The sequence below is a fragment of the Dipodomys merriami genome, unplaced genomic scaffold (assembly GCF_024711535.1).
Source record: "Dipodomys merriami isolate MVZ:Mamm:240054 unplaced genomic scaffold, mDipMer1.0.p SCAF_10, whole genome shotgun sequence".
Taxonomy (NCBI): domain Eukaryota; kingdom Metazoa; phylum Chordata; class Mammalia; order Rodentia; family Heteromyidae; genus Dipodomys; species Dipodomys merriami.
The window spans coordinates 2,782,268-2,809,617 of record NW_027202271.1 but is presented as its reverse complement, the minus strand read 5'-3'; the positions used below and the strand labels follow the sequence as shown (position 1 = coordinate 2,809,617).

The following is a 27,350-nucleotide window of genomic DNA, read 5'->3' as shown; positions in this document are numbered from 1 at the left end:
TTGTAAGATTAAGATTAAGAACCACGCAGATATCCAGGTACAAAGAACAAAGAAAGGTTTATTGCCGGGAAAGGGAGCCCGAAGACTCATTCTCACAAAGAAGCACTATTTTCTGGTGGGGGTTAGAAGGGGCTAGTGAAGCACCCCAAATTCTGATATCCCCCAAAGACGATCACGAGTCCAAAGCCAAAAAGCAAGCGTCGTTTTAGTGCGCGTTCGAACTCGGGCCTCAGCGCACTCGGGACTAGTGATGCTGAGCGCCCGGAACCCGCGGTTACAAGGCTTTTTTTACAATTTTAGTGGCTGGGCCAGGGCTTGACAGTCGACCTAACATTCTATGGCGAATCATCTCATTCGGCGTATAATGGTGTATAATTGGCGCACTCGAGAGCGGGAAAGGATTAGGGGTTGAGGTGCTCCAAACTGATTGGCGAAAAATTACAAATGTGAATGGTGGGATACGTGCCGAACTGCAGGGCTGGTCGCTTAGGTAACAATGGCCGGAGCCCGGGAGGGGCTCCCTGGAATTCCAAGTACTTTCCGGCGCCCTGTCTGTGCCGACAGCCTGCCTTGTTTGCTGACCGGCTTTATCTGCAGTCTTTGGAGATGCTTAGGCTTAGTCTTTTGTGGTATACGGCGTACAACAACGAAAAGTTACTTATTCTACTGTTAGGCAAAAGCGAGGTACAGAAGCAGAAGTAGGCGGTTAGTATCTATAATGTACCATTAATTTAACATAACATATTTTTGATAACTTGTAAAAGTCCTGAGTTTTTCCAGACGACGAGACGCCAGGTGGCTATTATCTCCTGAGTCCAGATCTGGGTGGGGGTCTGGGAATGCTTGCTTAGTCAGTCCCGATTGTTCTCCTTCGGGGCCAGAAGGTCCTTGACCCTTGCACCCAGATACGGAGAGGGGGGTAGTCCCTGAATAGCTATAGGGAGGCTGTCGGTATTTTTCCACTTTTTACTAGAATGGGCTAGGAGGCACAGACGGTGTGGACCTGTGGGCCAGGGGCTTCATCATGACAGACTAGGATGTATGGCTGCCCAGACCTGAAGGTCATTCTATGGGGCTCCTGTTGCCTTTTTTTTTTTTTCGTCGTGGGGCTTGAACTCTGGGCCTGAGCGTTGTCCCTCAGCTCTTCAGCTCAAGACTAGTGCTCTACCACTTGAACTAGAGCGACACTTCCATTTTTCTGGTAGTTTATTGGACATAAGAGTTTCACGGACTTCCCTGCCCAGGCTGGCTTTGAACCACGATCCTCAGATCTCAACCTCCTGAGTAGCTAGGATTGCAGGTGTGAGCCACCCGCGCCTGGCTGCTGTTGCCTTCCTTATACGGTGGTAGCTGCCCCAGAGAAGTGCCATCCCAAGGTAAAGGGGGTTGGAAGTTGATTATTTACTGCCTTTACTACTTGGGCCTACGGTTGCTTAGCATGCTGCTAAGCGGTGGAGAAGGGAAGGAGTGGAATACGCTATTGGAAAGGAGCTCATTTCGCTAACAGTACTAGAACTTGAATCAGGATCTTACATTCTTGCTTGGCTTTTACCCTCAAGGATGGTGCTCATCCACTTGAGCCACACATCCACTTCTGGCTTATTGCTAGTTCCTTGGAGATAATGAGTGTCTTGGGGGACTGAGAAGGTGGCTCAGTGGTAGAGTGCTTGCTTTGCATACATGAGGCTCTGTGTTCGATTCCTCAGCACCACATAAGCAGAAAAGGCCGGAAGTGGCATTGTGGCTCAAGTGGTAGAGCACTAGCCTTGAGCTGAAGAGCTGAGGAACAGTGCCCAGGCCCAGAGTTCAGGCCCCACTACTGACTAAAAAAAAAAAAAGAGTGTCTTGGATTTGACTGCCGAGGCTGGCTTTGAACCATGCATGATCCTCAGATCTCAGCCTCTTGAGTAGCTAGGATTACAAACCTGAGTCACCAGCACCTGCCATGGCTCATCTTTTCATTGATATTTAAGGGCCTGGAGCATTACGACCTCCAGGATCAGCTCACAAGGTTAGTCATGGTTAAACAACAAACTTCTTGGTTACAGGGTATCTGATGCTAGGTTTGGGGCCTGGATCTCTTGCTTTGTTACATTAAAAGTCCATTGTTGCCAGATGCTGGTGGCTCAGGCCTGTAACCATAGCTGGTTACTGGAGGCTGAGATCTCTGGATCTCAGTTGGAAGCCAGCCTGAGCAGGAACATCTGAGACTCTTATCTCCAGCTAACCACCAAAATGCTAGAAGTGAAGATGTGGTTCAAGTGGTAGAGTGCCAGCCTTGAGTAAAAAAACAAGCAAGAGTATGAGGCCCTGAGTTCAAGATCCAGTTGTGGCACAAAAAAAATAAAAAGTAAATAAATAAATAAATCTTATCCTATAGGATAAGTTAGTCTGTCTGTGTTTGAATTTCTAAATGGGAAGAAGTTATCTACTGTTTTGGGTTGTTTTTTGTTTGTTTGTTTTTGTGCAGGTCTTAGGGCTTTAATGCAAAGGCACTGTTCCTGAGGGATTTTTTTTTCTCTCTCTCAAAGCTAGCACCCTTCCACTTGAGCCACAGCTCAGCTCAAGTCTCACCGACTTTCCTGTGGTGTTCACTTGAGGCAATAATTTTATCCTCCTTGTTTCTTTGTGAATGCTTCATTTTACAACTCACAAATTCACACCTGCCACTCATGGGTATGTCATTATGCTTTTCTCCAGGAATAAAAGCTGTGGCTGCATCTTGCTCTTACTTGCATGAGATTTCTTTGAAAAGATGCTGCGGCCTCACTGATGAAGGTGTCCTTGCACTTGCGCTCAACTGCCGGCTGCTGAAGATCATTGACTTAGGTGGATGCTTGAGTATTACTGACATGGCCTTACATGCTCTAGGACAAAACTGTCCCTTTTTGCAATGCGTTGACTTTTCTGCCAGCCAGGTAAATGAAATAACTTCATTTTGTATTCACACAATTATCCCCAGGACTAATCACAACAGCATTCTCTCTATTGTTAAAATGACTAGCACAAGCTGGGCGCTGGTGGCTCACGCCTGTAATCCTAGCTACTCAGGAGGCTGAGATCTGAGGATCGCGGTTCAAAGCCAGCCCGGGCAGGAGAGACCATGAGACTCCTATCTCCAATAAACCACCAGAAAACCGGAAGTGGCGTTGTAGCTCAAGTGGTAGAGCGCTTGCCTTGAGCTGAAGAGCTGAGGGACAGCGCCCAGGCCCAGAGTTCAAGCCCCACGACCGACAAAAAAAAAAAAAAAAAATGACTAGCACATGCCTGTAGACCTAGCCACTCGGGAGGCTAAGATCAGAGGATCACTGTTTGAAGCCAGACTAGGCAAGAAAGTCAGTAGGATTCTTATTTCCAGTTTAACCAGCAAAAAGGCAAAAGTGGAGCTTGGAAGGTGGCTCAGTGGTAGAGTGCTTGCCTTGCATGCATGAGGCCCTGGGTTCGATTCCTTAGCAGAAAATGTCAGAAGTGGCGCTGTGGCTCAAGTGGTAGAGCACTAGCCTTGAACAAAAGAACCTCAGGGACAGTGCCCAGGCCCTGAGTTCAAGCCCTAGGTCTGGCAAAAAAAAAAAAGCCAAAAGTGGAGGTGTTGCTCAAATGGTGGAACACCTGCCTTGAGTAAAAAAGCTCAGGGAGGCCACCCAGGCCCTAACTCATTCAAGCCCCAGGACTACTTAAAAAAAAAAAAAAAAAGACTGGGTGCCCGTGGCTCACCCCTGTAATACTAGTTACTTAGGAGGCTGACATCTGAGGATCACAATTCAAGGCCAGCTTGAGCAAGGAAAGTCTGTGAGACTCTTCTCTCCAATTAACCACCAGAAAACTAAAAATGGTGCTGGGGCTTAAGTAGTAGAGCACTTGCCTTGACCTGAAGAGCTCAGAGACAGTGCCCAGACCCAGAGTTCAAGACCCACAACTGACAAAAAATAAAGTATTTTTTTGACTATTTCATGTTTTGGGTGGTTAAATAATTATAATAGAATTTGGCATCGTGCCCTTCATTGCTTTAAGTGATAGAGGTGGAAGGGATGTAAGGAGATTGGGAGATAATTATAGCTAAGTGATTAATCCATTCTAGAAAGTTCTGTTTTTATTTTCTCTATTTATGGGCTGTTTCTTTTTCCTTGACTTAGGTCTCTGACAGTGGTGTGCTTGCGTTGGTTAGTGGACCATGTGCTAAGAAGTTAGAGGTAATTTGAAAATATCTGTAAAGTTGATGTAACTAACTTTTATGGGGACTGGGAAGGTGGTTCAATGGTAGAGTGCTTGCCTTGCATGCATGAGGCCCTGGGTTCGATTCCTCAGTACCACATAAGCAGAAAAAGCCGGAAGTGGCACTGTGGCTCAAGTGGTAGAGTGCTAGCCTTGAGCTGAAGAGCTGTGGGACAGTGCCCAGGCCCTGAGTTCAGGCCCCACGACTGGACCAAAAATAAAAAAACCCCAAAAACCTAACTTTTGTGTGTCTGTGCCAGTGCTGGGGCTTGAACTCAGGGTCTCTTGTGTTCCCTTAGCTTTTTCCACTCAGTTGCTTCTTCCACCGGTGCTCTGACACTTGAGCAGTACTTCTACTTCTGTCTTTTTGCTGGTTAATTGGAGTCTCAGATTTTCCTGCCAGATTGGCAGGAAAGTCCTAGCAGACTAGCTCTCAGCCTCCTGAGCAGCTAAAATTACAAGCATGAAACTCTGGTGCTAGCAGACTCTTACTTTTATTAGTAGACACTTTCTACAACCATTTTGAAAAAGATTTAAATTAGAGCCAGTAATGCTGGTATATACCTGTAATCCCAACTGCTCAGGAGATAGAGTCAGGAGGATCTTGAGTGACAAAGTTAGCCTCAAACACAAAATAAAAACAGAAGCCTAGATGTGTGGCTTCAAGAGTAGAGCTCTTGCCTAGCATGCTCCAAATCTTGGGTTCAATCCCCAGAACCATTAAAAGATCTTAAATTAGTATTCAGCCTTTGGACACAAGGATCAACATATATCAGAAGAGAATTGAGAATACAGTCTGTTATTTTTTATTTTTATTTTTGTTTTGTTTTTGTGTGGGGCTTGAACTCAGGGTCTAGATGTTGTTCCTGAGCTTTTGTGCTCAAGTCTAGTGCTCTACCACTTGAGCCACATCTCTGCTTCCAGCTTTTTGGTGATTAATTGGAGTTAAGAGTGTCATGGATTTTACTTCCCAGGTTGGCTTTGAACCACAATTCTCAGATCTTAGCCTCCTGAATAGCTATAATAGGTGTGAGCCACTGGTGTCGTTTCTGTTTTTGTTGTATTGTTTTTGTTTGTTTTCTGTTTTCACTTCTTTCATTTAGTGCAAAGTTTATGGCTTCAGTGTTAATGACACTGCCTTTTCTTACTGAATGGTATTCTGCAATACAGATCTGCAGTTTTATTATACTTTCATCATATAGTAGATATTTCACTTGTTTCCAGTTTAGACTTACATACAAGTCTTTGTTTAGACATATATTTCATGTTCGTGTCCCCCCCCCCCCCCCACCCTGCCCCCTTCTGATAGTACTGAGGTTTTGAACACAGATACTCTATCACTAGAGTGATACCTTCCAGGCCTGTTTATATGTTTCTTTCCTTTTTAAAAATTTTTTTCTTTTTGTGCTGGCACTCAGGTTTGAACTCAAAGCCTGGGTGCTATCCCTTAGCTTTTTTGCTCAAAGCTGGTATTCTACCATTTGAATCAAGCCTTTATATCAGGCTTTCTTTCTGGTTAATTGGAGATAAGAGCCTATTATCTATTCAGGCTGGCTTTAAACCTGAATCCTCAGATCTCAGCCTCTTTTTTTTTTTTGGGTTGGTCGTGGGGCTTGAACTCTGGGCCTGGGTGCTGTCCCTCAGCTCTTCAGCTCAAGGCAAGCACTCTACCACTTGAGCTACAGCGCCACTTCCGGTTTTCTGGTGGTGTATTGGGGAGATAGGAGTCTCACGGTCTCTCCTGCCCAGGCTGGCTTTGAACCGCGATCCTCAGATCTCAGCCTCCTGAGTAGCTAGGATTACAGGCGTGAGCCACCAGCACCCGGCGATCTCAGCCTCTTGAGTAACTAAGATTACAAGTGGGAGCCACCTGCATCTGGCTTCAAAGCTAGTTTATCATCCAAAGTTCTTTAGGATTATACTGGTCCTTTCTATTTAGTTGGTTTGTGTTTGTTTGTTGTGAGTAGACTGTTTTTGTATCTGAATGGTTTCCCAACTTTTTCTGTCTATTTTTTTTTGGGGGGGGGGTTTGGTCGTGGGGCCTGAACTACTCTGGGCCTGGGCGCTGTCCCTCAGCTCTTCAGCTCAAGGCTAGCGCTCTGTCACTTGAGCCACAGCACCACTTCCGGCTTTTTTCTTTTTACTTATGTGGTGCTGAGGAATCGAACCCAGGGCCTCAGGCATGCAAGGCAAGCGCTCTACCACTGAGCCACCTTCCCAGCCCCTTCCCCATCCCAACTTTTTCATACTGTTACTGTAAATGTGCTTTCTCCTCCTCCTTTTTCAGTAGTAGAGTTTTTTCTTAATTTATTTTTTGTTATTATAAAGGTGATGGACAGAGAGGTTACAGTTTCATGTCAGGTACTGAGTATATTCCTTTTTGGACAATGTCATCCTTCCTTGCTTTCATCTTTTACTTTCGTGTGTGTGTGTGTGTGTGTGTGTGTGTGTGTGTGTGTGTGTGTGTGTGTGTGTGTGTGTGTGTGTGTACTTGTGCTCTTGCTTAGCTTTTTCATTCAAGGCTGGAGCTCTACCATTTGAGCCATATTTGCACTTCTGGCTTTTGTTGGTTAATTAGAATAAGAGTCTCAGTCTCATCTCTACCCAGGTTGACTTTGAACCATGATCCTCAGCTCTCAGCCTTCTGAGTAGTTAGGATTACAGGTATGAGCCACCAGCACTGGGTTTATTCAGTAGTTTTAAGATTAATCAGACATGGGGCTGGGAAGGTGGCTCAGTGGTAGAGCGCTTGCCTTGCATGCCTGAGGCCCTGGGTTCGATTCCTCAGCACCACATAAGCAAAAAAGAAAAAAGCTGGAAGTGGCACTGTGGCTCAAGTGGTAGAGTGCTAGCCTTGAGCTGAAGAGCTGAGGGACAGGCCCAGAGTTCAGGCCCCATAACTGGACCCAAAAAATAAAAAAAAAATAAAAATAAAAAAAAATTAATCAGACATACTCTTTTGCTACATATTGATTTCTTCTTCTTCTTCATAACAGGAGATTCACATGGGGCACTGTGTCAATCTGACAGATGATGCTGTGGAAGCTGTTCTTACCTACTGCCCCCAGATATGCATATTGTGCTTCCATGGATGCCCCCTGATAACAGGTCAGTCCCAGAGACTTTGGAGTCCTCCACTTTCATCTTCCTGCATATTAACTGGGGGACCTTGAGGAAATAACTTCATCTGTTCCGTTTCCTTCTCTGTACTTATGACACTGGGAACCTCCCTCACTAAATGTCAGCTGTTTGAGGCTGATGGCCGCAGCCCTGGTCATGGCCTGCTTATCAAACATAATGTGTAAGCCAGGAACTGGTGGCTCATGCCTATGATTCTAGCTACTTAGGAGGCTGAGATCTTAATGTCTCAGTTTGAAGACAGCTCTGGCAGGAAAGTCCATGAGACTCTAATCTCCAATTAAGCACCAAAAGGAATAGAAGTCCAGCTGTGCCCCAAGTGGTAGAATGCTAGCCTTGCAGGGAAAAAAAGCTCAAGGACAGCAACCCAGGCCCTGAGTTCAAATCCCAGGACCAGCGCGCGCGCGCGCGCTCTTGCGCGCGCGCACACACACACACACACACACACACACACACACACACACACACACACACACACACACACACACAATTTAGCTAGGCACTGGTGACTCATGACCTGTAATTGTAGCTACTCAGGGGGCTGAGACCTGAGGATGGCAGTTCAAAGCCAGCCCTAGCAGGAAAGTCTCTGAGACTCTTTTCTCCAATTAAATCACAGGAAAAGTCAAAAGTAGCACCGTGGCTCAAGTGGTAGAGTGCTAGTGGTGAACAAAAAGTATAGGGATAGCACCCAGGCCCTAGAGTTCAAGCCTCAGGACCAGCAAAAATTCATTCATTCATTCATCCAAAACATATGCTTTATGTAGACAATAAACTTATCTGTTATAAAGTTACATCAGCAAGCTGTAGACATTGAGATTCAGAATAACTCTGACTCAGGAATAATGAGCCTTTCACTGATGGAGCATAAAAGAGCCATAACCTCCAGGAACCTATGGCTCAAACCTGTAATCCTAGCTACTCAGGAGGTTGAGATCTGAAGATCTGGGTTCCAGTCCAGCCTGGGCAGGAAAATAGGAGAGACTCTAATCTCTAGTTGGTTAACTGGAACAAAAAGCTGGAGGTTGAAGTATGGCTCAGGTGATTGAGTGTCAATGAAACAGAAAAGCTAAGCAAGGCTGCAAGACCCAGCTGGGGGCTAGTGGCTCCTATCTATAATCCTAACTGCTCAGGGGGGCTGAGTTATAAGGATTAACGTTTGAAGCCAGCAGAGGTAGGAAAGTCCGTTAATTCTTAGGTCCAATTCTAAAAGTCTGTACATATACCCCAGTGGATACATATGAACTTCACATGCACACTGAACAACATAGGGTGCTTCTCAGGTAACTATTATCTTCATTGTCTCTACTTGTTAAATATTTATTATTGAGCCGGGCACTGGTGGCTCACGCCTGTAATCCTAGCTACTCAGGAGGCTGAGATCTGAGGATCGCGGTTCAAAGCCAGCCCGGGCAGGAGAGACCGTGAGACTCCTATCTCCAATAAACCACCAGAAAACCGGAAGTGGCGCTGTAGCTCAAGTGGTAGAGCGCTCGCCTTGAGCTGAAGAGCTGAGGGACAGCGCCCAGGCCCAGAGTTCAAGCCCCACGGCCGACAAAAAAAAAAAAAAAATGTATTATTGTTACTATGAAAGTGATGTGCAGAGGGGTTACAGGTAACATAAGTCAGGTAAAGAGTACACTTCTGGGCTGGGAATGTGGCTTAGTGGTAGAGTGTTGTCTAGCATGCATGAAGCCCTGGGTTCAATTCCTCAGAACCACATAAACAGAAAGAGCCGGAAGTGGTGTTGTGGCTCAAGTGGTAGAGCACTAGCATTGAGCACAGAGAGGCTCTGGGACTGAGCCCGGGCCCTGAGTTCAAGCCCTAGGACCAGAAAAAAAAAAATTCAAAACAGTACATCTCTTTTTGGACAATGTCATCCCTTCCCTCCTCCTCCCAGTTTTTCCTCCCAGCCCCAGCCACACGTTGTATGTTCATTTTCCACATAGTGTCTAGTGAGTACCACTCCTGCTTTTGTTTACTCTTTGTCCCTCCATTTCTGTGTCTCCCCTTACCCTCCCAATGATAGATAAAACAAGACAAAAAGAACAGAAAATGAAAACAGCAATGAAGAGAATGCTTGTTTCCATTTCCTGGACCTACTTCTTTTTTAAGCAGGGTTTCAAATATTTTGCCTAGGTTGGCCTCAAACTCACAATCCTCCTGCCTGAATCTATTAAATTACAGTTATGAACCATTACACTCAGCTCAATGTTTTCTTTAATTACAACTCTGCTTTCTTTTTTTCTTTTTTCCTTTTTTTTGGTGCCAGTCCTGGTGCTTGAATTTAGGGCCTGGGCGCTGTCCCTGAATTTCTTTTGCTCAAGGCCAGTACTGTGCCTCTTCTGGCTTTCCCGTGTATGTGGTACTGAGGAATCAAACCCATGGCTTCATGCATGCTAGGCAAGCACTCCACCACAAAGCCACATTCTCAGCCCTACAAATCTGCTTTCTAAAAGGCTTAATTTTTCACAAACAGATGGCACTAACTTCCTTCTTTGTGTGTGTGTGTGTGTGTGTGTGTGTGTGTGTGTGTGTGTGTGTGTGTGTGTGTGTGTGTGTGTGTGTGTGTGTGTGTGTGCCAGTACTGGGACTTGAACTCAGGGCCTTATGCACTTATTTAGCTTCTTCTCTCAAGGCTGGTGCTCTACCAGTTGAGCCACACTTTCATTTCTGGTCTTTTGCTGGTCATTTGGAGATGAGTTTCTCAAGACTTCCAACCAGGATCTTCAGATCTGAACCTCCTGAGCTAGGACTACAGGCATGAGCCACTAGAACCTGGCTAAAAAAGAGATTTGTTGCTCAGGATGTGTGTGTGTGTGTGTGTGTGTGTGTTTTAATTGGTGGTCATGGGGCTTGAATTCAGGGCCTAGGCTTTTATATTTAAGTAGTGCTCTACCACTTTGAACCTCAGCTCTACTTCCCATTTTCTGGCAGTTAATTGGAGATAGCAGTCTTACACACTTTCCTGCCTGGACTGGCTTTGAACTGAAATCCTTAGATGATCTCAAGGTGTAAGTTACCAGGGCCCAGCTTTTTTTCTTTTAAGAATAATAATAATACACACACACACACACACACACACACACACACACACACACACACACACACACACACACACACACACACACACACACACACACACACACACACACACAGGGGTTTGTGCTCTTTTTTTTTGGGTGTGGGGTTGTACTCTTGAACTCAGGGCCTGGGGCTCTTCCTTGTCTTTTTGCTTCATGGCTGGTACTCTCCTACTTGACCTGTAGTTCCAACTTTTCTTAATATTCTCTCTAATAGTTCATGAATTATTACCACTAAAACTCTCTCATGTCTGTCCTTAAAACTGTTTTAGAGGGCTGGGTAGGTGGCTCAGTGGTAGAGCATTTGCCTTGCATGCATGAGGCCCTGGGTTCGATTCCTCAGCACCACATAAGCAAAAAAAAAAAAAAAAAAAGCCAGAGGTGGCACTGTGGCTCCAGTGGTAGAGTGCTAGCATTGAGCTGAAGAGCTGAGGGACAGAGCCTAGGCCCAGAGTTCAGGACCCACAACCGGACACCCCCCCCCCCACACACACACACAAAAACTGTTTTAGATTTTTTTTTTTTTTTTGTCAGTCAGGGGGTGCCCAAGGCAAGTGCTCTACCACTTGAGCCACAGCACCACTTCCAGTTTTCTGATCGTTAATTGGAGATAAGATTCTCATGGGGATATTCCTGCCTGGGCTGACTTTGAATGGTGATCCCCATATCTCAGCCTCCTAGGTAGCTAGCTAGGATTACAGGTGTGAGCCACCTATGCCCGGCCTGTTATAGATTTTAATACTAATCTAACACTCTAGACAAGGCAAATGTATGCTCTCTACCCTGGCTAGGTTCAAAAAGGCACTTATTAGACAAGAGAAGGCTCAACTCCAGCATAGGTTTATTGGGGGGAAAACCTGCAGAAGGGAATCCCCCTTCCCCAGCTAGAGCTATAGCCTCCTAGCTTACACACGGTGTATTTGTAGTGGAGTTACCAACATTGTCTGGTGAGGGTTGGTATGAAGAAAACTAATGGTAGGACATAACTCTCGTGGAGAGGTCATAGTTGGGGGCAGGGAAGAAGCTGGGCTGGGATTTTGTGCTCAAGGCCCAATTGACAGTAAATTTTTGGTCTGGCACCAGACACAGGAGTTCAGCCAGTTAGAGAGAGGATAATGAGGGAGTGTTAGTAAATCAAGGCTCTGGTCTGGGACCTCAAGATAAGAGCAAAGGGCTCTTGGGACCTAACAACCCTCATGGTTCAAGGAGGAAATCTGCAGTAGGGAAGGCAATGTCTGCTAGATTCAAAAAGAGGAAAAAGGCCAGACAGAATAGCAGCATGGGTTTATTGGAAAACAAGACAAACAAAAACAACAACAATAGGACTGGTAGCTCATGCCTGTAATCCTAGCTACACAAGAGGCTGAGAGCTGAGGATCCTGGTTCAAAGCCAGCCCAGCCAGGAAAGTCCATGAATCTCTTACCTCCAATTAACCACCTAAACGTAGAACAGTAGCTCTATGTTTGCCTTGAGCAAAAAGCCATAGGGACAGTGCCCAGGCCCTGAATTCAAGTCCTAGGACTAGCACACGTGCACACACATGCATGCACACGCATGTGCCACACACACACACAACTGCATGAGGGAACCTTCAGCCAAAGCAAGAGACTCACCCTGAAATATTCACAGTGGGTCTGAAAGAGCACTAGAACTGTCTAATAGGAGTGGTTTGGAAATAACCAGAATGAGAGAAATGGTGGGAAACAAGGTCACAGCTGGAGCTAGGGAGGAAGCAAGGGCTGCGTATCTGCTCAAGGTCCACACTGGGAGTCCATTTGAGACTGTGCCTGCTGCATGAGTTTATCTGGTCTGGGAAAGTGGTGGGAGTATTATTGAATCAAGGCACTGTTCTGGGGCCTCAAGATAAGGACATTTGGCTATTTGGACCTAACAATGTTATTAGAAGCTTCTCTTGTTTGTGCTAAAGCTTGCTAGCTATGAATCTGACCCATCACTGCCAGTGCTGGATGGGAGAGGGATGGGTAGGAGGGGAAGTAAAGGGGTTCTCCATCCATACTCACATCTCAGCTTTCTGATTCGCTAGGATTACAGATGTGAGCCACCATACCCAGCTAATAAATAAAAAGGAAAGGAAAGGGGGGAAGGGAGAAAGAAAGGTGGCAGAGAGAAAGAGAGAGAGAGAAACTATTGATATTATTCACTACCTTAACCCCCTAGTCTAGGGCTGGGAAGGTGGCTCAGTGGTAGAATGCTTGCCTCACATGCATGAAGCCCTGGGTTCAATTCCTCAGCACCACATGAGCAGAAAAAAGCCGGAAGTGGTGCTGTGGCTCAAGTGGTAGAGCGCTAGCCTTGAGCTGAAGAGCTGAGGGACAGTGCCCAGGCCCAGAGTTCAGGCCCCACAACCAACGATTATGATGACAACGACGACGATGACGATGATGACCGACGACAACAACAACAAACACCCTAGTCTAACTGCTGTAGATTTTCATGTGATAGAGCTGCCTAAGGACACTGGTTATGACATCTGTGTTATGTGGCAATATGCTGCCATCTAGTGTCAGGTTGTTTAAATTACATAAAACTAGGTGACATGCTTACTAAAGGACTAATGACAAAATAATCTGAAAAACTACCACCAGATAAAATGAAATTCAGAACTATGTCTCTGATTTTCTTTTTAAAAATTGTAATGGCTAGCCAGGTGCTGGTAGCTCGTGCCTGTAGTCCTAACTACTCAGAAGGCTGAAATCTGAGGATCACAATTCAAAGTCAGCTGGAGCAGAAAAGTCCGTGAGACTCTTACCTCCAATTAACCACCAGAAATCTAGAAGTGGGGCTGTGGCTCAAGTGATAGAGCTCTCACCTTGAAATGAAGAGCTCAGGGACAGCACCTAGGCCCAGAATTCAAGCCCCATGACTGACCAAAAAAAAAAAAAATTGCATTGGCTGTTAGCAGTAGAAGAAGGAAGGAAGGGGTAGGGGGAGGTAGGAAGGGAGGCAGACAGGCTGGAGAATTGGATGGTGTATGCAGTGAATTTTTAGCTACCTTGGGGAATAATGACATTGTAGCAATACCTTTTTATTTTACTTTTTTCTGGTCCTAGGTGCTGTCCCTGAGCTTTTTGCTCAAGGCTAATGCTACACCACTTGGGACACAGTGCCAGTTCTGGCTTTTTCTGCATGGTTTATTGGAGATAAAAATCTCTCAGACTTCCCTGCCTGGGTTGGCATGTGAGCCACTTGTGCTCAGAATGGCTGTTTTGTTTGTTTTTTGCTTTGTGCTGATAACTCATGGCTACAATAAACATTTTAAAAAGAAAAAATTAACCAACTCTTTGGGGGTTGGAGGTGTGGCCTCAGTTGGTAGACTATCAGCAAAAGCATCACGTATGGAGATCAAATCCTGATTTCTGACCTAAAAGAAAACAGTCAAGAGAATGACTGTGATTCTGTTTGCCTAGATCTTCTCTAATTCAATAATGTTTATAGTTTGCAGATCCTACTCCTGTGTGTATACGTCAGTCCTGGGGCTTGAACTTTGGCATAGATGCTGAGCTTGAGCTTTCGTGCTCAAAGCGAATGCTCTACTTTAGCCACAGCTCTCCTTTCTGCCTTTTGCTGGTTAAGAGTGTCACAACTTTCTAGCCTGGGCTGACTTTGAACTGTGATCCTCAGATCTCAGACTCCTGAGTAGCTAGTGGTGTGAGCCACCAGTGCCAGCTTGTAGACGCATTAAAATTTTAACTTTTGTCAAACTCATTCTTTTTTTTTTTTTTTTTTTTTGGGTCCGGTCGTGGGGCCTGAACTCTGGGCCTGGGCACTGTCCCTCAGCTCTTCAGCTCAAGGCTAGCACTCTACCACTTGAGCCACAGCGCCACTTCCGGCTTTTTTTTTTTTTTATGTGGTGCTGAGGAATCGAACCCAGGGCCTCGAGCATGCAAGGCAAGTGCTCTACCACTGAGCCACCGTCCCAGCCCTCAAACTCATTCTTAAGTATTACCTTTTCTTTGAGACAGTCTCATTATGTTTACCAGATCTGCCATAAACTTGTAACTTCCCGAGACCATCCTTGATTTGATCCCCAGCAGCATCCCTCAAAAACAAAATTTTAAAAAGGCTACAGGCATGGCTTAAGTGACAGAGCACCTACCTAGCAATGGACAGTAGACCTGTCAAAAATCTGAGTTAAGCCAGGTACCGGTGACTCATACCTTTAATCCTAGCTACTCAGGAGGCTGAGATCTGAGGATCTCGGTTTAAAGCCATCTTGGGCAAGAAAGTACATGAGACTCATCTCCAGTAAACCACTAGAAAATGGGAAGTGGCGCTGTGGCTCAAGTAGTAGAGCACTAGCTTTGACCTGAAGAGCTGAGGGACAACACTCAGGCCCAGAGTTCAAGCTCCAAGACCAGAAAAAAAAGAAAGTTTTATTTAAGCCAGGTGCTGGTGGCTCATGTCTGTTAATCCTAGTTAGTCAGGAGGCTGAGATATAGGTATTACAGTTCAAAGTCAGCTCAGGCAGGAAATTTTGTGAGATTCTTATCTCCAGTTATAAACAAAACAAACAAAAAAGCCAGGAGTTCACTGTTCAAATATAGTGCAAAAACGTTTGGGGGCTGGGAATGTGGCCCAGTGGTAAAGTACGTGCCTAGCGTGCATGAAGCCTTAGGTTCTATTCCTCAGTACCACATAAACAGAAAAAGCTGAAGTGGCACTGTGGCTCAACTGGTAGAGTGCTAGCCTTGAGCAAAAGAAGCTCAGGGACAGTGCCTAGACTCTGAGTTCAAGCCCCAGGACTGGCAAAAAAAAAAAAAAAAAGCTGGAAGTGGAGCTGTGGCTCAAGTGGTAGAATGCTAGCCTTGAGCCAAAAATGCTCAGGGACAGCGCCCAAGCCCAGAGTACACAAGCTCCAGGCTGGCAAAAAAAAAAAAAAAGTTCAGGAACAAGCTGGATGCTGGTGGCTTATGCCTATAATCCTGGCTACTCAAGAGGCTGAGATCTGAGGATTGCAGTTCAAAGCCTGGGCAGGAAAGTCTGTAAGACTCATTTCCAAATAACTGCCAGAAAACTGGCAGTGGAGCTGTGGCTCAAAATGGTAAAGCACTAACCTTGAGTAAAAGAGCTCAGGGACAGTGCCCACACCCTGAGTTTAATCCCCATGACTAACAAAAAAAAAAGTAAGGGCTTACCATTAATTAATGAGTTATTCAGTGGTATACTATGCTCACTCTATATATGGTGATATTTAATACTTTAAATAACCCTGAGATAAAAAAATCAACTCTCTAGCTTATATCTGATTATTGTTTTCCTTTGATTATTGTGAATTAATATACTGTCATTGTTTTCTTTTATAGATCATTCACGAGAAGTCTTGGACCAGTTAGTAGGCCCAAACAAACTAAAGCAAGTATCGTGGACTGTGTACTGAGGTTATGGAAATTTGTCAAACAAGGAAAGCTGGACTCTGCTTTCCAGATTGGGTCAATAGATATCTGCTGCCCACTTAATTTAGCATTACTTTGTGACTATTGTGTTATTTAAGCTATGCTCTCAGAGAGTAGACTAAATCCCCATGAATGTAGTTTGTGCTGTAAAGCTAGCCAGATTCCTAAACATGTTACTACGACTCTTGAGTCTGTATTTGTTTGATAAGTATTTGTTTATAAAATGCTAATCCTGATATGAACTCAGGCAGAGAAAGAGACTGTTTTGTGAAGTAAGTTTCAAATGATGTTTTCCCTTGAAATACCCTCCTCTGTAGGTATTAGAGCTGTTCTGAGATATTAACTAGTACAAATAAACCTTAGAACTCTTTGAAGTAAAAGTCTTTCTAAAAGCATAATTATTCTGCCATGATTATTTCTGGCTCTTACCTTCAGAAAGCATTGAAATGTCCATTTGTGCCAGTGGCAGGTGGCTCACACCTGTAATCTTTGCTATTCAGAAAGCTGAGATCTGAGGACTACAGCTAAAAGCCAGCCCAGGCAAGAAAGTCCATGAGACTCTTTGCTCCAATTTTAACCACCAAAAAACCAGAAGTGGAGCCGTGGCTCAAAGCAGTAGAGCAGTAGCCTTGAGTGAAAAAGCTCAGGGATAGTGCCCAGGTCCTGAGTTCAACTCACCTCATAATGCACAAAGAAAAATTGAGAAATTTTAAAAATAGGTCTTTTTAAAAGAAGTACTTATATAGGTCAGAAACATATAGCTACATAAAGGAAGGCCGCAGTGGCACACACCCACAGCACAGCCCCAGCACCTGTGAGGCTAAGGCAGGAGGACTGCAGTTCAAGGTTAGCTTGGGCTATAGCCCAGACTGCATAGTGAGAACCTGCCTGAAGAGCAGAAGGGAAGGAAGGTATCAGAAGCTGAAGTTAAAATCTTTAATAGGCCCCTCTGTACAGCATTTAATAGTCCCCTCTGTATGGTATTTAATAGGCCCCTCTGTACGGTATTTTCACAATAAAAAACAATCTGTGAAAGAAAAATCTTTAGGGCTGGGAAGGTGGCTCAGTGGTAGAGTGTTTGCCTTGCATGCATGAGGCCCTGGGTTCCATTCCTCAGCACCACATAAGCAGAAAAAAGCCGGAAGTGTTGCTATGGCTCAAGTGGTTGAGCGCTAGCCTTGAGGTGAAGAGCTGAGGGACAGCGCCCAGGCCCAGAGTTCAGGCCCCACAACCGACCAAAAAAAAAAAAATACCTTGCTAATCAGGAGGCTGAGATCTGAGGATCATGGTTCAAAGCCTCTTCCTTCCTTCCTTCTCTTTCTTTCTCTCTCTTTCTCTCTTTCTTTCTCTCTCTCTCTTTCTCTCTTTCTCTTTCTTTCTCTCTTTCTCTCTTTCTTTCTTTCTTTCTTTCTTTCTTTCTTTCTTTCTTTCTTTCTTTCTTTCTTTCTCTCTCTCTTTCTTTCTTTCTTTCTTTCTCTTTCTTTCTTGTCCTGGGGCTTCCCTGAGCTCCTTTTGCTCAAGGCTAGCAATCTACCATTTGAACCACAGCATCACTTCCAGCTTTTTCTCTTTATGTGGTATTGAGGAACTGAAACCAGGGCTTCATGCAAGCACTCTACCACTAAGCCACATTCCCAGCCCATTATTCTTAGCTGATTTAACAGACAATAGATTGTTCAAAATAATAATATTATTAGTGATGTATTTAGTGATTACAGCTTCTGGTCAGGCTTATAAGGGGCATATTATAAAGTTTCAGTGTCATAAAGAACTTGAGAGTGAGCCGGGCGCTGGTGGCTCACGCCTGTAATCCTAGCTACTCAGGAGGCTGAGATCTGAGGATCGCGGTTCAAAGCCAGCCCGGGCAGGAAAGACCGTGAGACTCCTATCTCCAATAAACCACCAGAAAACCGGAAGTGGCGCTGTAGCTCAAGTGGTAGAGCGCTTGCCTTGAGCTGAAGAGCTGAGGGACAGCGCCCAGGCCCAGAGTTCAAGCCCCACAACCGACAAAAAAAAAAAAAAAAAAAAAAAAAAAAAAGAACTTGAGAGTGGGTGCTGGTGGGCTCACACATATAATCCTAGCTACTAAGGAGGCTGAGATCTGAGAATCACAGTTCAAAATCAGCCTGTGCAGGAAAAGTCCATGAGATTCTATCTTCAGTTAACCACCAGAAAACTGGAAGTGGAGCTGTAGCTCAAAGTGGTATAGCATTAGCCTTGAACAAAAGAGCTCAGGGACAGCACCCTAGCCCTGAGTTCAAGCCCCATGACTGACACACTTGAGAGAGGAGGGTGTACTGTTAAAGTTCTCATACTGCTCATGAAGTTTATTTGAAGTATACTTGGGCTAAATGTCAATAGCTCACAACTATAATCCTAGCTGCTCAAGAGGCTGAGATCTGAGAATCTGGATCCAAAGGCAGCCCAGGCAGGAAAGTCCATGAGACTATTATCTCCAGCAAGGCAGTAAAAAGTGGAACTGGCTCCCAAGAGACAGAGCCCAGCCTTGAGCAAGCAAGCAGATGGAGAATACATCTCTCCATCATTTGATGTAGGCTCAGGCTGCCATAATCTGTGATCTTCCTATTTATGCTTCCCTGTAGTTGAAGATGACAGTCATTGGCTGCAGTGTGTATGCGCGCACGCGCGCGTGCACCCATCAGTCCTGGGCACTATCTGAGCTTTTTTAAAAAGCTCAAGGCTAGCTCCTTACCACTTGGGTCACAGTTCCACTTCTGATGGTGAATTGGAGATAGGAGTCTCACAGACTTTCCTGTCCTGACTGGCTTTAAACCAGGATCCTCAGATCTAAGCCTCCTGAGTAGCTAGGATTACAGGTATAAGCTACCAGTGCCAGGCTTTGAGAACTTTTATACTTGGACTGGTCTCAAACCAGGCTGGCCTTGAGCCCCAATCCCTTCATCTCTGCCTCCCAAGTTGCCAGGATTACAGTCTTCCACACAGGATTGTATTGATACTTAAAAGCACGAGAACAATTTAAGGCCAAAATTCCCACACTGCACTTGTTGTCAGTCCGTTGTTTTCCTGACAGGTGGGCTTAGGCAGGGAGAACTCCACTATTTTACTCAGCTGCCGTTGGATGCAGTGTCCTTTGAACTGGGGGCGCCCAGGGTCACCGATCAGGACTCGGGTTCCATAGGTCCGAGAGCAGTTCCTCAACCACTGATGGAGTCTGTCAGCAAGATCATCATCATAAAACATATCTCCAAGGACAACCAGGTCCCATTTCTCCTGTTCCATATCCAAAATGTCTTCAGTTAAGATAGGGAAAGGACTCAGCCAATTCAGTTCACAATTAAGCGCAACAGCCATTCCTGCAACTTTAAAAAAACATGATCAGTTAATGGGTTAGCATATATGCCAATAGGCTATTCTAAAACCTTATTTAAAAAACAATTTAACCCACCTTTCCCTCCACCCCCTTTTCTGGTGTTAATCCTGGGGCTTGAACTCAAGTCCTAGACACTGTCAAGATTTTTTGCTCAAGGCTAGCACTGCATCACTTAGCCAGAACTCCACTTGTGGCTTTTTGCTGATTAGTTGTAGATGAGAGTTTCATGGACTTTTCTGCCTGGGCTTCAAATGGTGATCCTCAGATCTCAGGCTCCTGAGTAGCGAGGATTACACATGTGAGCCTCCATCATCTGGTAAAAATGGTTTTTGGATTTTTTGTTTGGTTTTTAAAGATAAAGCCAGACCACTGGTGGCTCATACCTGTAGTCCTAGCTACTCAAGAGACTGAGATCTGAGGATTGCAGTTCAAAGCCAACCAGGGGGGCTAGGAATATGGCTTAGTGGCTTGCCTCGCATGTATGAAGCCTTAGGTTTGATTCCTCAGTACTACATACACAGAAAAAGCCAGAGGTGGCGCTATTGCTCAAGGTAGAGTGCTAGCCTTGAGCAAAAGCAACTCAGGAACATTGCCCAGGCCCTGAATGCCCAGGACTGGCAAAAAAAAAAAAAAAAAGCCAGGGCAGGAAAGTCTTTGATAACTTTTTTTTTCAGGGCAGGAAATTCTTTGATAACTTTTTTTTTTTTTTTTTTTTTGGTCCTGGGACTTGAACTCTGGGTGTGGGGTGCTGTCTCTCAGCTCTTCAGCTCAAGGAGAATGCTCTCCCACTTGAGCCACAGCACCACTTCTGGTTTTCTGGTGGTTTATTGGAGATAAGTCTCACAGACTTTCCTGCCCCATCTGGCTTTGAACTGTGATCCTCAGATCTCAGCTTTCTGAGTAGCTAGGATTACAGGTATGAGCCCCCAATACCGGGCCAAGAGAACTCTGATCTCCAGAAAATTGGGAGTTGAACTGTGGCTCAAAGCAGTAGAGTGCTAGCTTTGAGTGAAAGAGATCAAGGACAGCACCCAGGTCCTGAGTTCAAGCCAAGTCCCACGATTGACCCAGAGAGAGAGGGGGAGGGGGGAAGAAAGAAAGAACACTAAAATATATCCCAGTATTAAAACATGTACTGCCAGCCGCTGGTGGCTCGTGCCTATAATCCTAGCTACTCAGGAGGCTGAGATCTGAGGATCTTGGTTCAAAGCCAGCCCGGGCAGGAAAGGCCATAAGACTCTTATCTCCAATAAACCACCAGAAAACTGGAAGTGGCGCTGTGGCTTAAGTGGTAGAATGCTCCCCTTAAGCTAAAGAGCTGAGGCACAGTGCCCAGGCAGAGAGTTCAAGCCCCATGACTGACCAAAAAAAAAAAAAAAAAAAAGTACTATTCCAAATATGGTGGGTGTTGTGGTTCATGCCTGTAATCCTAGCTACTCAGGAAGCTCACGTGTGAGGATTGAGGTCTCAACCCAGCCTGGTAGACAAACCCTAAGACTCTTTATCTCCAGTTAATCAGCAAAAAGCCAGAAGTGGAAGTGTGGCTCAAGTTGTAGGTTTAAAGAAAAAAGTCAAGTAAGATCAAGAGGCCCCGAGTTCACCTTCTAATACTGGCATAAGAAAAAAAATTCTAGGGCTGGGAAGTGGTAGAGTGCTTGCCTTGCATGCATGAGGCCCTGGGTTCAATTCCTCAGAACCACATAAGCAGAAAAAGCTGGAAGTGGTGCTGTGGCTCAAGTGGTAGAGTGCTAGCTTTGAGCTGAAGAGCTGAGGGATAGCGCCAGGCCCAGAGTTCAGGCCCCATGATTGACCAAAAAAAAAAAAAAAGAAAAGAAAAAAATTCTAATAGGTAAGAGTGACATTGAACAAGACACATTGTATTCATAAACTGCTTTGTTAAATGACAACTCCTTTGTACAGCTACTTAAAGATTATAACATAAATGCTGGGTGCCAGTGGCTCACACCTGGAATTCTAGCTACTCAGGATACTGAGATCTGAGTATCACAGTTCCAAGCCAGCCTGGGCAGACAAATCTGAGACTCTTGTTTACAATTAACCATCAAAATGCTGAAGTAGGCACTGGAATGTGACTTAGTGGTAGAGTGCTTGCCTAGCATGCTTAAAGTCCTGGTTTGATTCCTCAGTACCACATAAACAGAAAAAGCCGGAAGTGGTGCTGTGTCAAGTGCTAGAATTCTAGCCTTGAGCAAAAAGCAGCTAAAGGACAGTACCCAGACTCTGAGTTCAAGCCCCAGGACTGGAGAAAAAAAAATGAGTAGAGATGTGCCTCAAGTTGTAGAGCTCCAGCTTTGATTATAAAAGCCAAGCAAACTCAGGAGATTGAGATCTGAGGATCATAGTTCAAAGCTAATGTGGGCAGAAAAGTCAGTGTGAGACTCTTAGATTGCCAATAAATTACCAAAAAAATGCTGGGGGGCTGGGAAGTTGGCTCAGTGGTAGAGCGCTTGCCTTGCATGCCTGAGGCCCTGGGTTCAATTCCTCAGCACCACATAATCAAAAAGAAAAAAGCCGGAAGTGGCGCTGTGGCTCAAGTGGTAGAGTGCAAGCCTTGAGCTGAAGAGTGAGGGACAGCGCCCAGGCCCAAAGTTCAGGCCCCACAACCAGACCCCCCCCCCAAAAAAAAAGATATATATGGGGCTGGGAAGGTGGCTCAGTTGTAGAGTGCTTGCCTTGCATGCATGAGGCCCTGGGTTCGATTCTTTAGCACCACATAAAAAAAGCTGGAAGTGGCACTTTGGCTCAAGTTGTAGGGCGCTAGCCTTGAGCTGAAGAGCTGAGGGACAGTGCTCATGCCCAGAGTTCAGGCCCCATGACCGACAAAAAAAAAATGCTGGAAGTGGTCCTATGGCTCAAATGGTAGAGCACTAGCCTTGATCAAAAGAAGTTCAGGAACAATGCTCAGGTTGAATTCAAGCCCCAGGACCAGCAAAAAAAAAAAAAAAATAGCCAGGATTGCGAATGTGGTTTAGTGGTAGAGTGCTTACCTAGCATGCATGAAGCCCTGGGTTCAATTCCTCAGTACCATATAAATAGAAAAAAAACAAAAAAAGTGGCTATAGCTCAAGTGGTAGAGTGCTAGCTAGCCTTGAGCAAAAGAAGCTCAGGGATTAGTGCCCAGGTCCTGAATACAAGCCCCAGGACTAGCAGAAAAAAAAAAAAAAAAAAAGAGCCAAGTAAGAACATGTAGCTCTGAGTTCAAGGTCCCATACTTATACAAATAAAATAAAAATAAACACTATGAGCCAGATGCTGATGGCTTGTGTCTATTACCTAACAACTCAGGTAGCTGAAATGTGAAGATGTTCAAAGCTGGCCTCAGCAGGGAAGAGTCCATAAGACTCTCATCTCTAACTACCCAAAAGCTAGAAATGGAGCTGTGGCTCAAGTGCAAGAGTGTTAGCTTTGAGCAAAAATCCTCAGGGACAGAGGCCAAGCCATCAGTTCAAACCCTAGGACTAAGGCACATGTGTGCGCGTGCACACGCAAACACACACGCACACACACATGCACACACAGAGTTTGATGCTGGTGTAGGTAACATAACAACTTCAAAGCCACCCAGAACTACTTGAGATCCTGTTGCTGAATGTCTGCACATATTTATATCCTGAAAGAAAAAAAGGATTAAGTTTTCAATGTTTTGCAATATGGAATCCTTACTAGGGTCTATGTCATTGGCCACAATCCTTGAGGCCCCACTCATCTTGGCAGCCATGGCTGTGGCTCCACACCCGCACCCAAGATCTAACACCGACTTTCCTCTCACAGTTTCAGGATTATCCAAGAGATACCTAGATTCAAAAAGAAAAAAAAATCTCAGGGATGTGGGGAAAGTTCTGGAAGGACTATACAAAACAACAACAACAGCCAGAGCTAGGCACCAGTGGCTCATGCCTATAATCCTAGCTACTCAGGAGGCTGAGGTCTGAGGCCCAGGCAGGAAAGTCCTTGAGACTCTTATCTCCAGATAATCACTAGAAAACCGAAAGTGGTGCTTGGGCTCAAAATGATAGACAGGTAGCCTTGAGTGAAAGAGTTCAGGAACAGCACCCAGGCCTAGAGTTCAAACCCCAGGACCAACAAAAGAAAAAACAAAACAAAACAAAAAAACAAGCCAGGCACCAGTAGCTTGTGCCTGTAATCTTAGTTACTAAGGAGGCTAGGATCTGAGGATCACAGTTCCAATTCAGCCCAGGCAGGAAAGTCTATGAGATTCTTAGCTCCAATTACCCACCAAAGAGGCAGATATAGAACTGCAGCTCAAGTGAGTATCCTTGTTGAAAGAGCCAAGAAAAGGAAAAGCCCCAGTACTAGTACTCACACAAACACAGGAGGTTTGCATGGGTTTTGTTTTGTTATTTTGAGGGGCGGGGAAAGAGTGTCTACTTTTTTTTGTTGTTGTTCATTGTGGGGCTTGAACTCAGGGCCTGGGCGCTGTCCCTGAGCTCTTTCACTCAAGGCTATTTCTCTATCACTGAGCCACAGTGCCACTTTGGTTTTCTAGTGGAAGAGTCTCCTGGACTTTCCTGCATGGGCAGGTTTTAAACTGCGACCCTCAGATCTTAGCCTCCAGAGTAGCTAAGACTATAGGCATGAACCACCAGTGCCTAGCTTTTTCTTTTTTTTTTTTGTGGGTCGTGGGGCCTAAACTCTGGGCCTGGGCGCTGTCCTTCAGCTCTTGAGCTCAAAGCTAGCGCTCTACCACTTGAGCCATAGCACCACTTCCGGCTTTTTTCTTTTTGCTTATGTGGTGCTGAGGAATCGAACCCAGGGCCTCAGGCATGCAAGGCAAGCGCTCTACCACTGAGCCAACTTCCCAGCCCCGCACTCTACTACTTGAGCCATAGTGCCACTTCCAGTTTTCTGAGTGGTTTATTGGACATAGTCTCACAGAGTTTCTTACCCAGGCTGGTTCTGAACCTCGACCCTCAGATCTCAGCCTCCTGAGTAGCTAGAATTAGAGGGGTGAGACACCAGGACCCAGCTCTTTTATCTTTTTTAATAATTCTACATCTATGCCTGTGTGAAGCCTGGAGAGGACCAACGGAGAGCATTGTGGAGGTCACTCTGGCTCCCTGGGAATTTACTGGTGATCATTCCTGTCTTCTCTCTTGATGGCAACTGAAAATCCAACCTCTGGGAGGCTTCAGACCTCCTCATTCTGGCAAATACCAAAGCCAAGTATGGATGAGGCTTCCTGCTTGTTCAATTGTTTGTTGTTAGTTTTGAGTTTTTGAGGTCTCACCACATAGCTCAGGCTGGCTTCAACCTCATGCTGCTGCTTTCTCCACTTTCCAAATGCTACAGGCATGTACCACCATGCTCCGCTGTAGGAGGCTTTTTTTTTTTTTAATCTTAAGAGAAGATCCTCCACTAGGTTACCATCCAAACCACCACCAAGTAGAGGGCTCAGTGAGCCTCGGTGACTTTGGGGTTTTTTTTGTTTTTTTTTTTTTTTCGGTCGGCCATGGGGCTTGAACTCTGGGCCTGGGCGCTGTCCTTCAGCTCTTCAGCTCAAGGCGAGCTACCACTTGAGCTACAGCGCCACTTCCGGTTTTCTGGTGGTTTATTGGAGATAGGAGTCTCACGGTCTCTCCTGCCCGGGCTGGCTTTGAACCGCGATCCTCAGATCTCAGCCTCCTGAGTAGCTAGGATTACAGGCGTGAGCCACCAGCGCCCGGCGACTTTGGGGTTTTGATGAAGTATGGTTGATGGAGAATGAGGCCTTGGAGGGGCTGAGAGGAGAAAGGATGAGTGGCGGTCCCAGACCCCCATTCTAATAGGGCAGTACCTAGACAGGGCTTGGCCTCCGGGCCAGTAGATTGCCCAGTAAGGATCGCTGTAAGGCCACAGGTCAGCTCTCTCCCACCAGAACTTGCATTTGGGGGTCAGAAGTCGTAGCTGGATTTCGGGGGTGAGGCTGCCAGTGCTGGTGACTTCGGTGTTCTCTTCCAGAAACACTTTCACCTCTGGGTCCACAGGGCTTCCCGCTCCTCTCCAGGGACAGCGGTGCCCTGAAAACAGGGAGAAGCCAGCACTTCTCCAGGCCTTGAGGACATGCCACTGCCTCCTGGGAGCTTTGCAGCCACAGCTCAATGCCATCAGCCCTTTCCAAAACCCAGCTGCAAATGTGGGGTCTCCTTGCCCAAGAACAAACTGGAGCATCCCACCTTGGTTGTAACTGGAATCTCCGGATATCTGAAAACAAAATAAGATAGAAGGGCCAGTGGCTCATGCCTGTAGCTGGGAAGCTACTCAGAAGAGTTACAGTTCAAAGGCAGCCCAGGTAGGAAAGTCTTTGAGACTCTTATCTCCCATTATCTACCAAAAAGCCAGAACTGCCAGGCACTGGTGGCTCAGGCCTGTAATCCCATCGTGCTTTAAAGTCAGGCCTGGGTAGAAATGTCTGTGAGACTCAGATCTCCAATAAACCACCAGAAAAACTTGAGTGGTAGACTGCATGCCTTGAGCTGAAGAGCTGAGGGACAGCGCCCAGGCCCAGAGTTCAGACCCCACGACCAACCAAAAAAAAACAAAACAAAACCCAGACTGTAGTGAAGAAGCTAAAGGACATGAGCTGGGCATGTGGCTTAGTGGTAGAGTGCTTGCCTAGCATGCATGAAGCCCTGAGTTCTGTTCCTCAGTACACAGAAAAAGCCCGATGTGGTGCTGTAGCTCAAGTGGTGGAGTGCTAGCCTTGAGCAAAAGCAGCTCAGGGTCAGTGCTCAGGGCCTGAGCTCAAGCCCCAGGACTAGGGGGAGAAACAAGCTAAAGGACAAAGCCCAGGGTGTGAGTTCAAGCCCCAGTTAATACACACACATACCAATTGGGCATGGTGGGGCACATCTGTGATCCCAGAATCTGGAAGGCGAAGGCAGGAGGATTATGTTTTCGCAGCCAACTTGGGTCAATAGAGAAAAACCCTGTCTCCAAAACAAATGCCTGTGCTTGTGGGCGGACCCTAGGTGAATGAGCGACAACAGGAGAGTCTGCCACATGGCTGGGGCAGACGGTGGCAAATTAAGTTTCTCAGGGTAATCCTGACATGCACAGAGAAAATCCTACTTTATAAACACAGACCTACACTCAAGTAGCAAAATACAGGGCCGGGCAGGACGCGGCTCAGTCCCCAGCCTGCCTGGGGGGGGGGGGTTGGAAATGAGCGGGTGTTGGGGATCCAGCTTGGGCCTGCAGAGCCTGGGGACGGGGGGAGAGGTCATGGGTCATCTAGTTAGCCTGACAAGCCAACCAAGAAAACATTTCTGCTCAAGGGAACAGGAACTGATCTTAAAGGGGACGTACGGACCTTCTGGTGGGCTTACCTGGCTGGGGCGGTCCACCCGCTCCTTTACGCGTGCGCAATGGGGCCCCAAAAGTCGCGGATCTCTGGACTCAAGCCCCGCCCCCGCCTTCCGGCTGCTGGAGAGGCCAAGTCTGTCCAGCACTTCCGGGGCGGGAAGCCCTGCCTGCGAGTGTGTGTGCGGAGTGGGTAGCATCTGGCCGGCGAGCGGCGCGTGTGACAGTCTGGGACAGCCCACATAGAGTGGGGGAGGTGACACGAAGCAAGCCCCTGAGGACACGGCGTGCAGCTGCGAGTCCCCAGGGCGGGTGGCTGGTGCATGGAAAGGACGCTACTCTGGAGGCTGACATCTGAGGGTCCAAGCTGGAGACCAGACCAGACAGACAAAAAGTGGAGGTGACTCTCGAGTGGTAGATTTCCAGCCTTGAGCAAAAAAAGCCAAGTAAGTGCAAGCCCCACGGCCGACAAAAAGGAAGAGGCGACATTGGCAGAAAAAGAGACAGACAGAGCAAGAGAGAGAGAGGAAGGAAGGAGAAAGGAAAGAAAGAGGGGCTGGGAAGGTGGCTCAGTGGTAGAGCGCTTGCCTTGCATGCCTGAGGCCCTGGGTTCGATTCCTCAGCACCACATAAGCAAAAAGAAAAAAGCCGGAAGTGGCGCTGTGGTTCAAGTGGTAGAGCACTAGCCTTGAGCTGAAGAGCTGAGGGACAGCGCCCAGGCCCTCAGGTCCCACAACCGGACACCCCCCCCCCAAAAAAAGAGGAAGGAACGAACGAAAAAGAAAAGAAAGTAAGTCCTACTAAACAGCAAAAAGCTGGAAATGGACACG

General features: G+C 46.2%; 2 protein-coding genes across 5 annotated transcripts in view; one reads left to right on the top strand and one right to left on the bottom strand.

Annotated features, from left to right (window-relative positions):
- Positions 1-16,246, top strand: part of Amn1 (antagonist of mitotic exit network 1 homolog) — a 52,329-nt gene extending 36,083 nt beyond the window's left edge. Inside the window, exons 4-7 of the mRNA XM_070038451.1 lie at positions 2,701-2,918; positions 4,134-4,190; positions 7,209-7,320; positions 15,759-16,246. Coding sequence (XP_069894552.1) covers positions 2,701-2,918; positions 4,134-4,190; positions 7,209-7,320; positions 15,759-15,832 — 461 coding nt within the window. The 3' untranslated portion in view covers positions 15,833-16,246. The remainder of the gene's footprint in view (positions 1-2,700; positions 2,919-4,133; positions 4,191-7,208; positions 7,321-15,758) is intronic.
- A 354-nt stretch (positions 16,247-16,600) lies between these two features.
- Positions 16,601-26,626, bottom strand: Etfbkmt (electron transfer flavoprotein subunit beta lysine methyltransferase). 4 transcript variants are annotated; one of them, XM_070038431.1, is made up of 4 exons: positions 26,547-26,626; positions 25,395-25,422; positions 22,885-23,015; positions 16,601-19,189 (listed from the first exon to the last, which is right to left on the bottom strand). In XM_070038431.1, the coding sequence occupies exons 3-4, from the start codon at positions 22,937-22,939 to the stop codon at positions 18,846-18,848; spliced, it is 399 nt and encodes a 132-aa protein (XP_069894532.1). In that variant the 5' UTR covers positions 22,940-23,015; positions 25,395-25,422; positions 26,547-26,626; the 3' UTR covers positions 16,601-18,845. The 4 variants fall into 4 exon arrangements, with proteins under 4 accessions (XP_069894532.1, XP_069894514.1, XP_069894523.1 ...); XM_070038413.1 differs by having other exon boundaries at positions 25,016-25,422; positions 26,547-26,620; XM_070038422.1 differs by lacking the exon at positions 26,547-26,626 and adding an exon at positions 26,048-26,066 and having other exon boundaries at positions 25,016-25,422.
- Between the last annotated feature and the right edge of the window lie 724 nt (positions 26,627-27,350).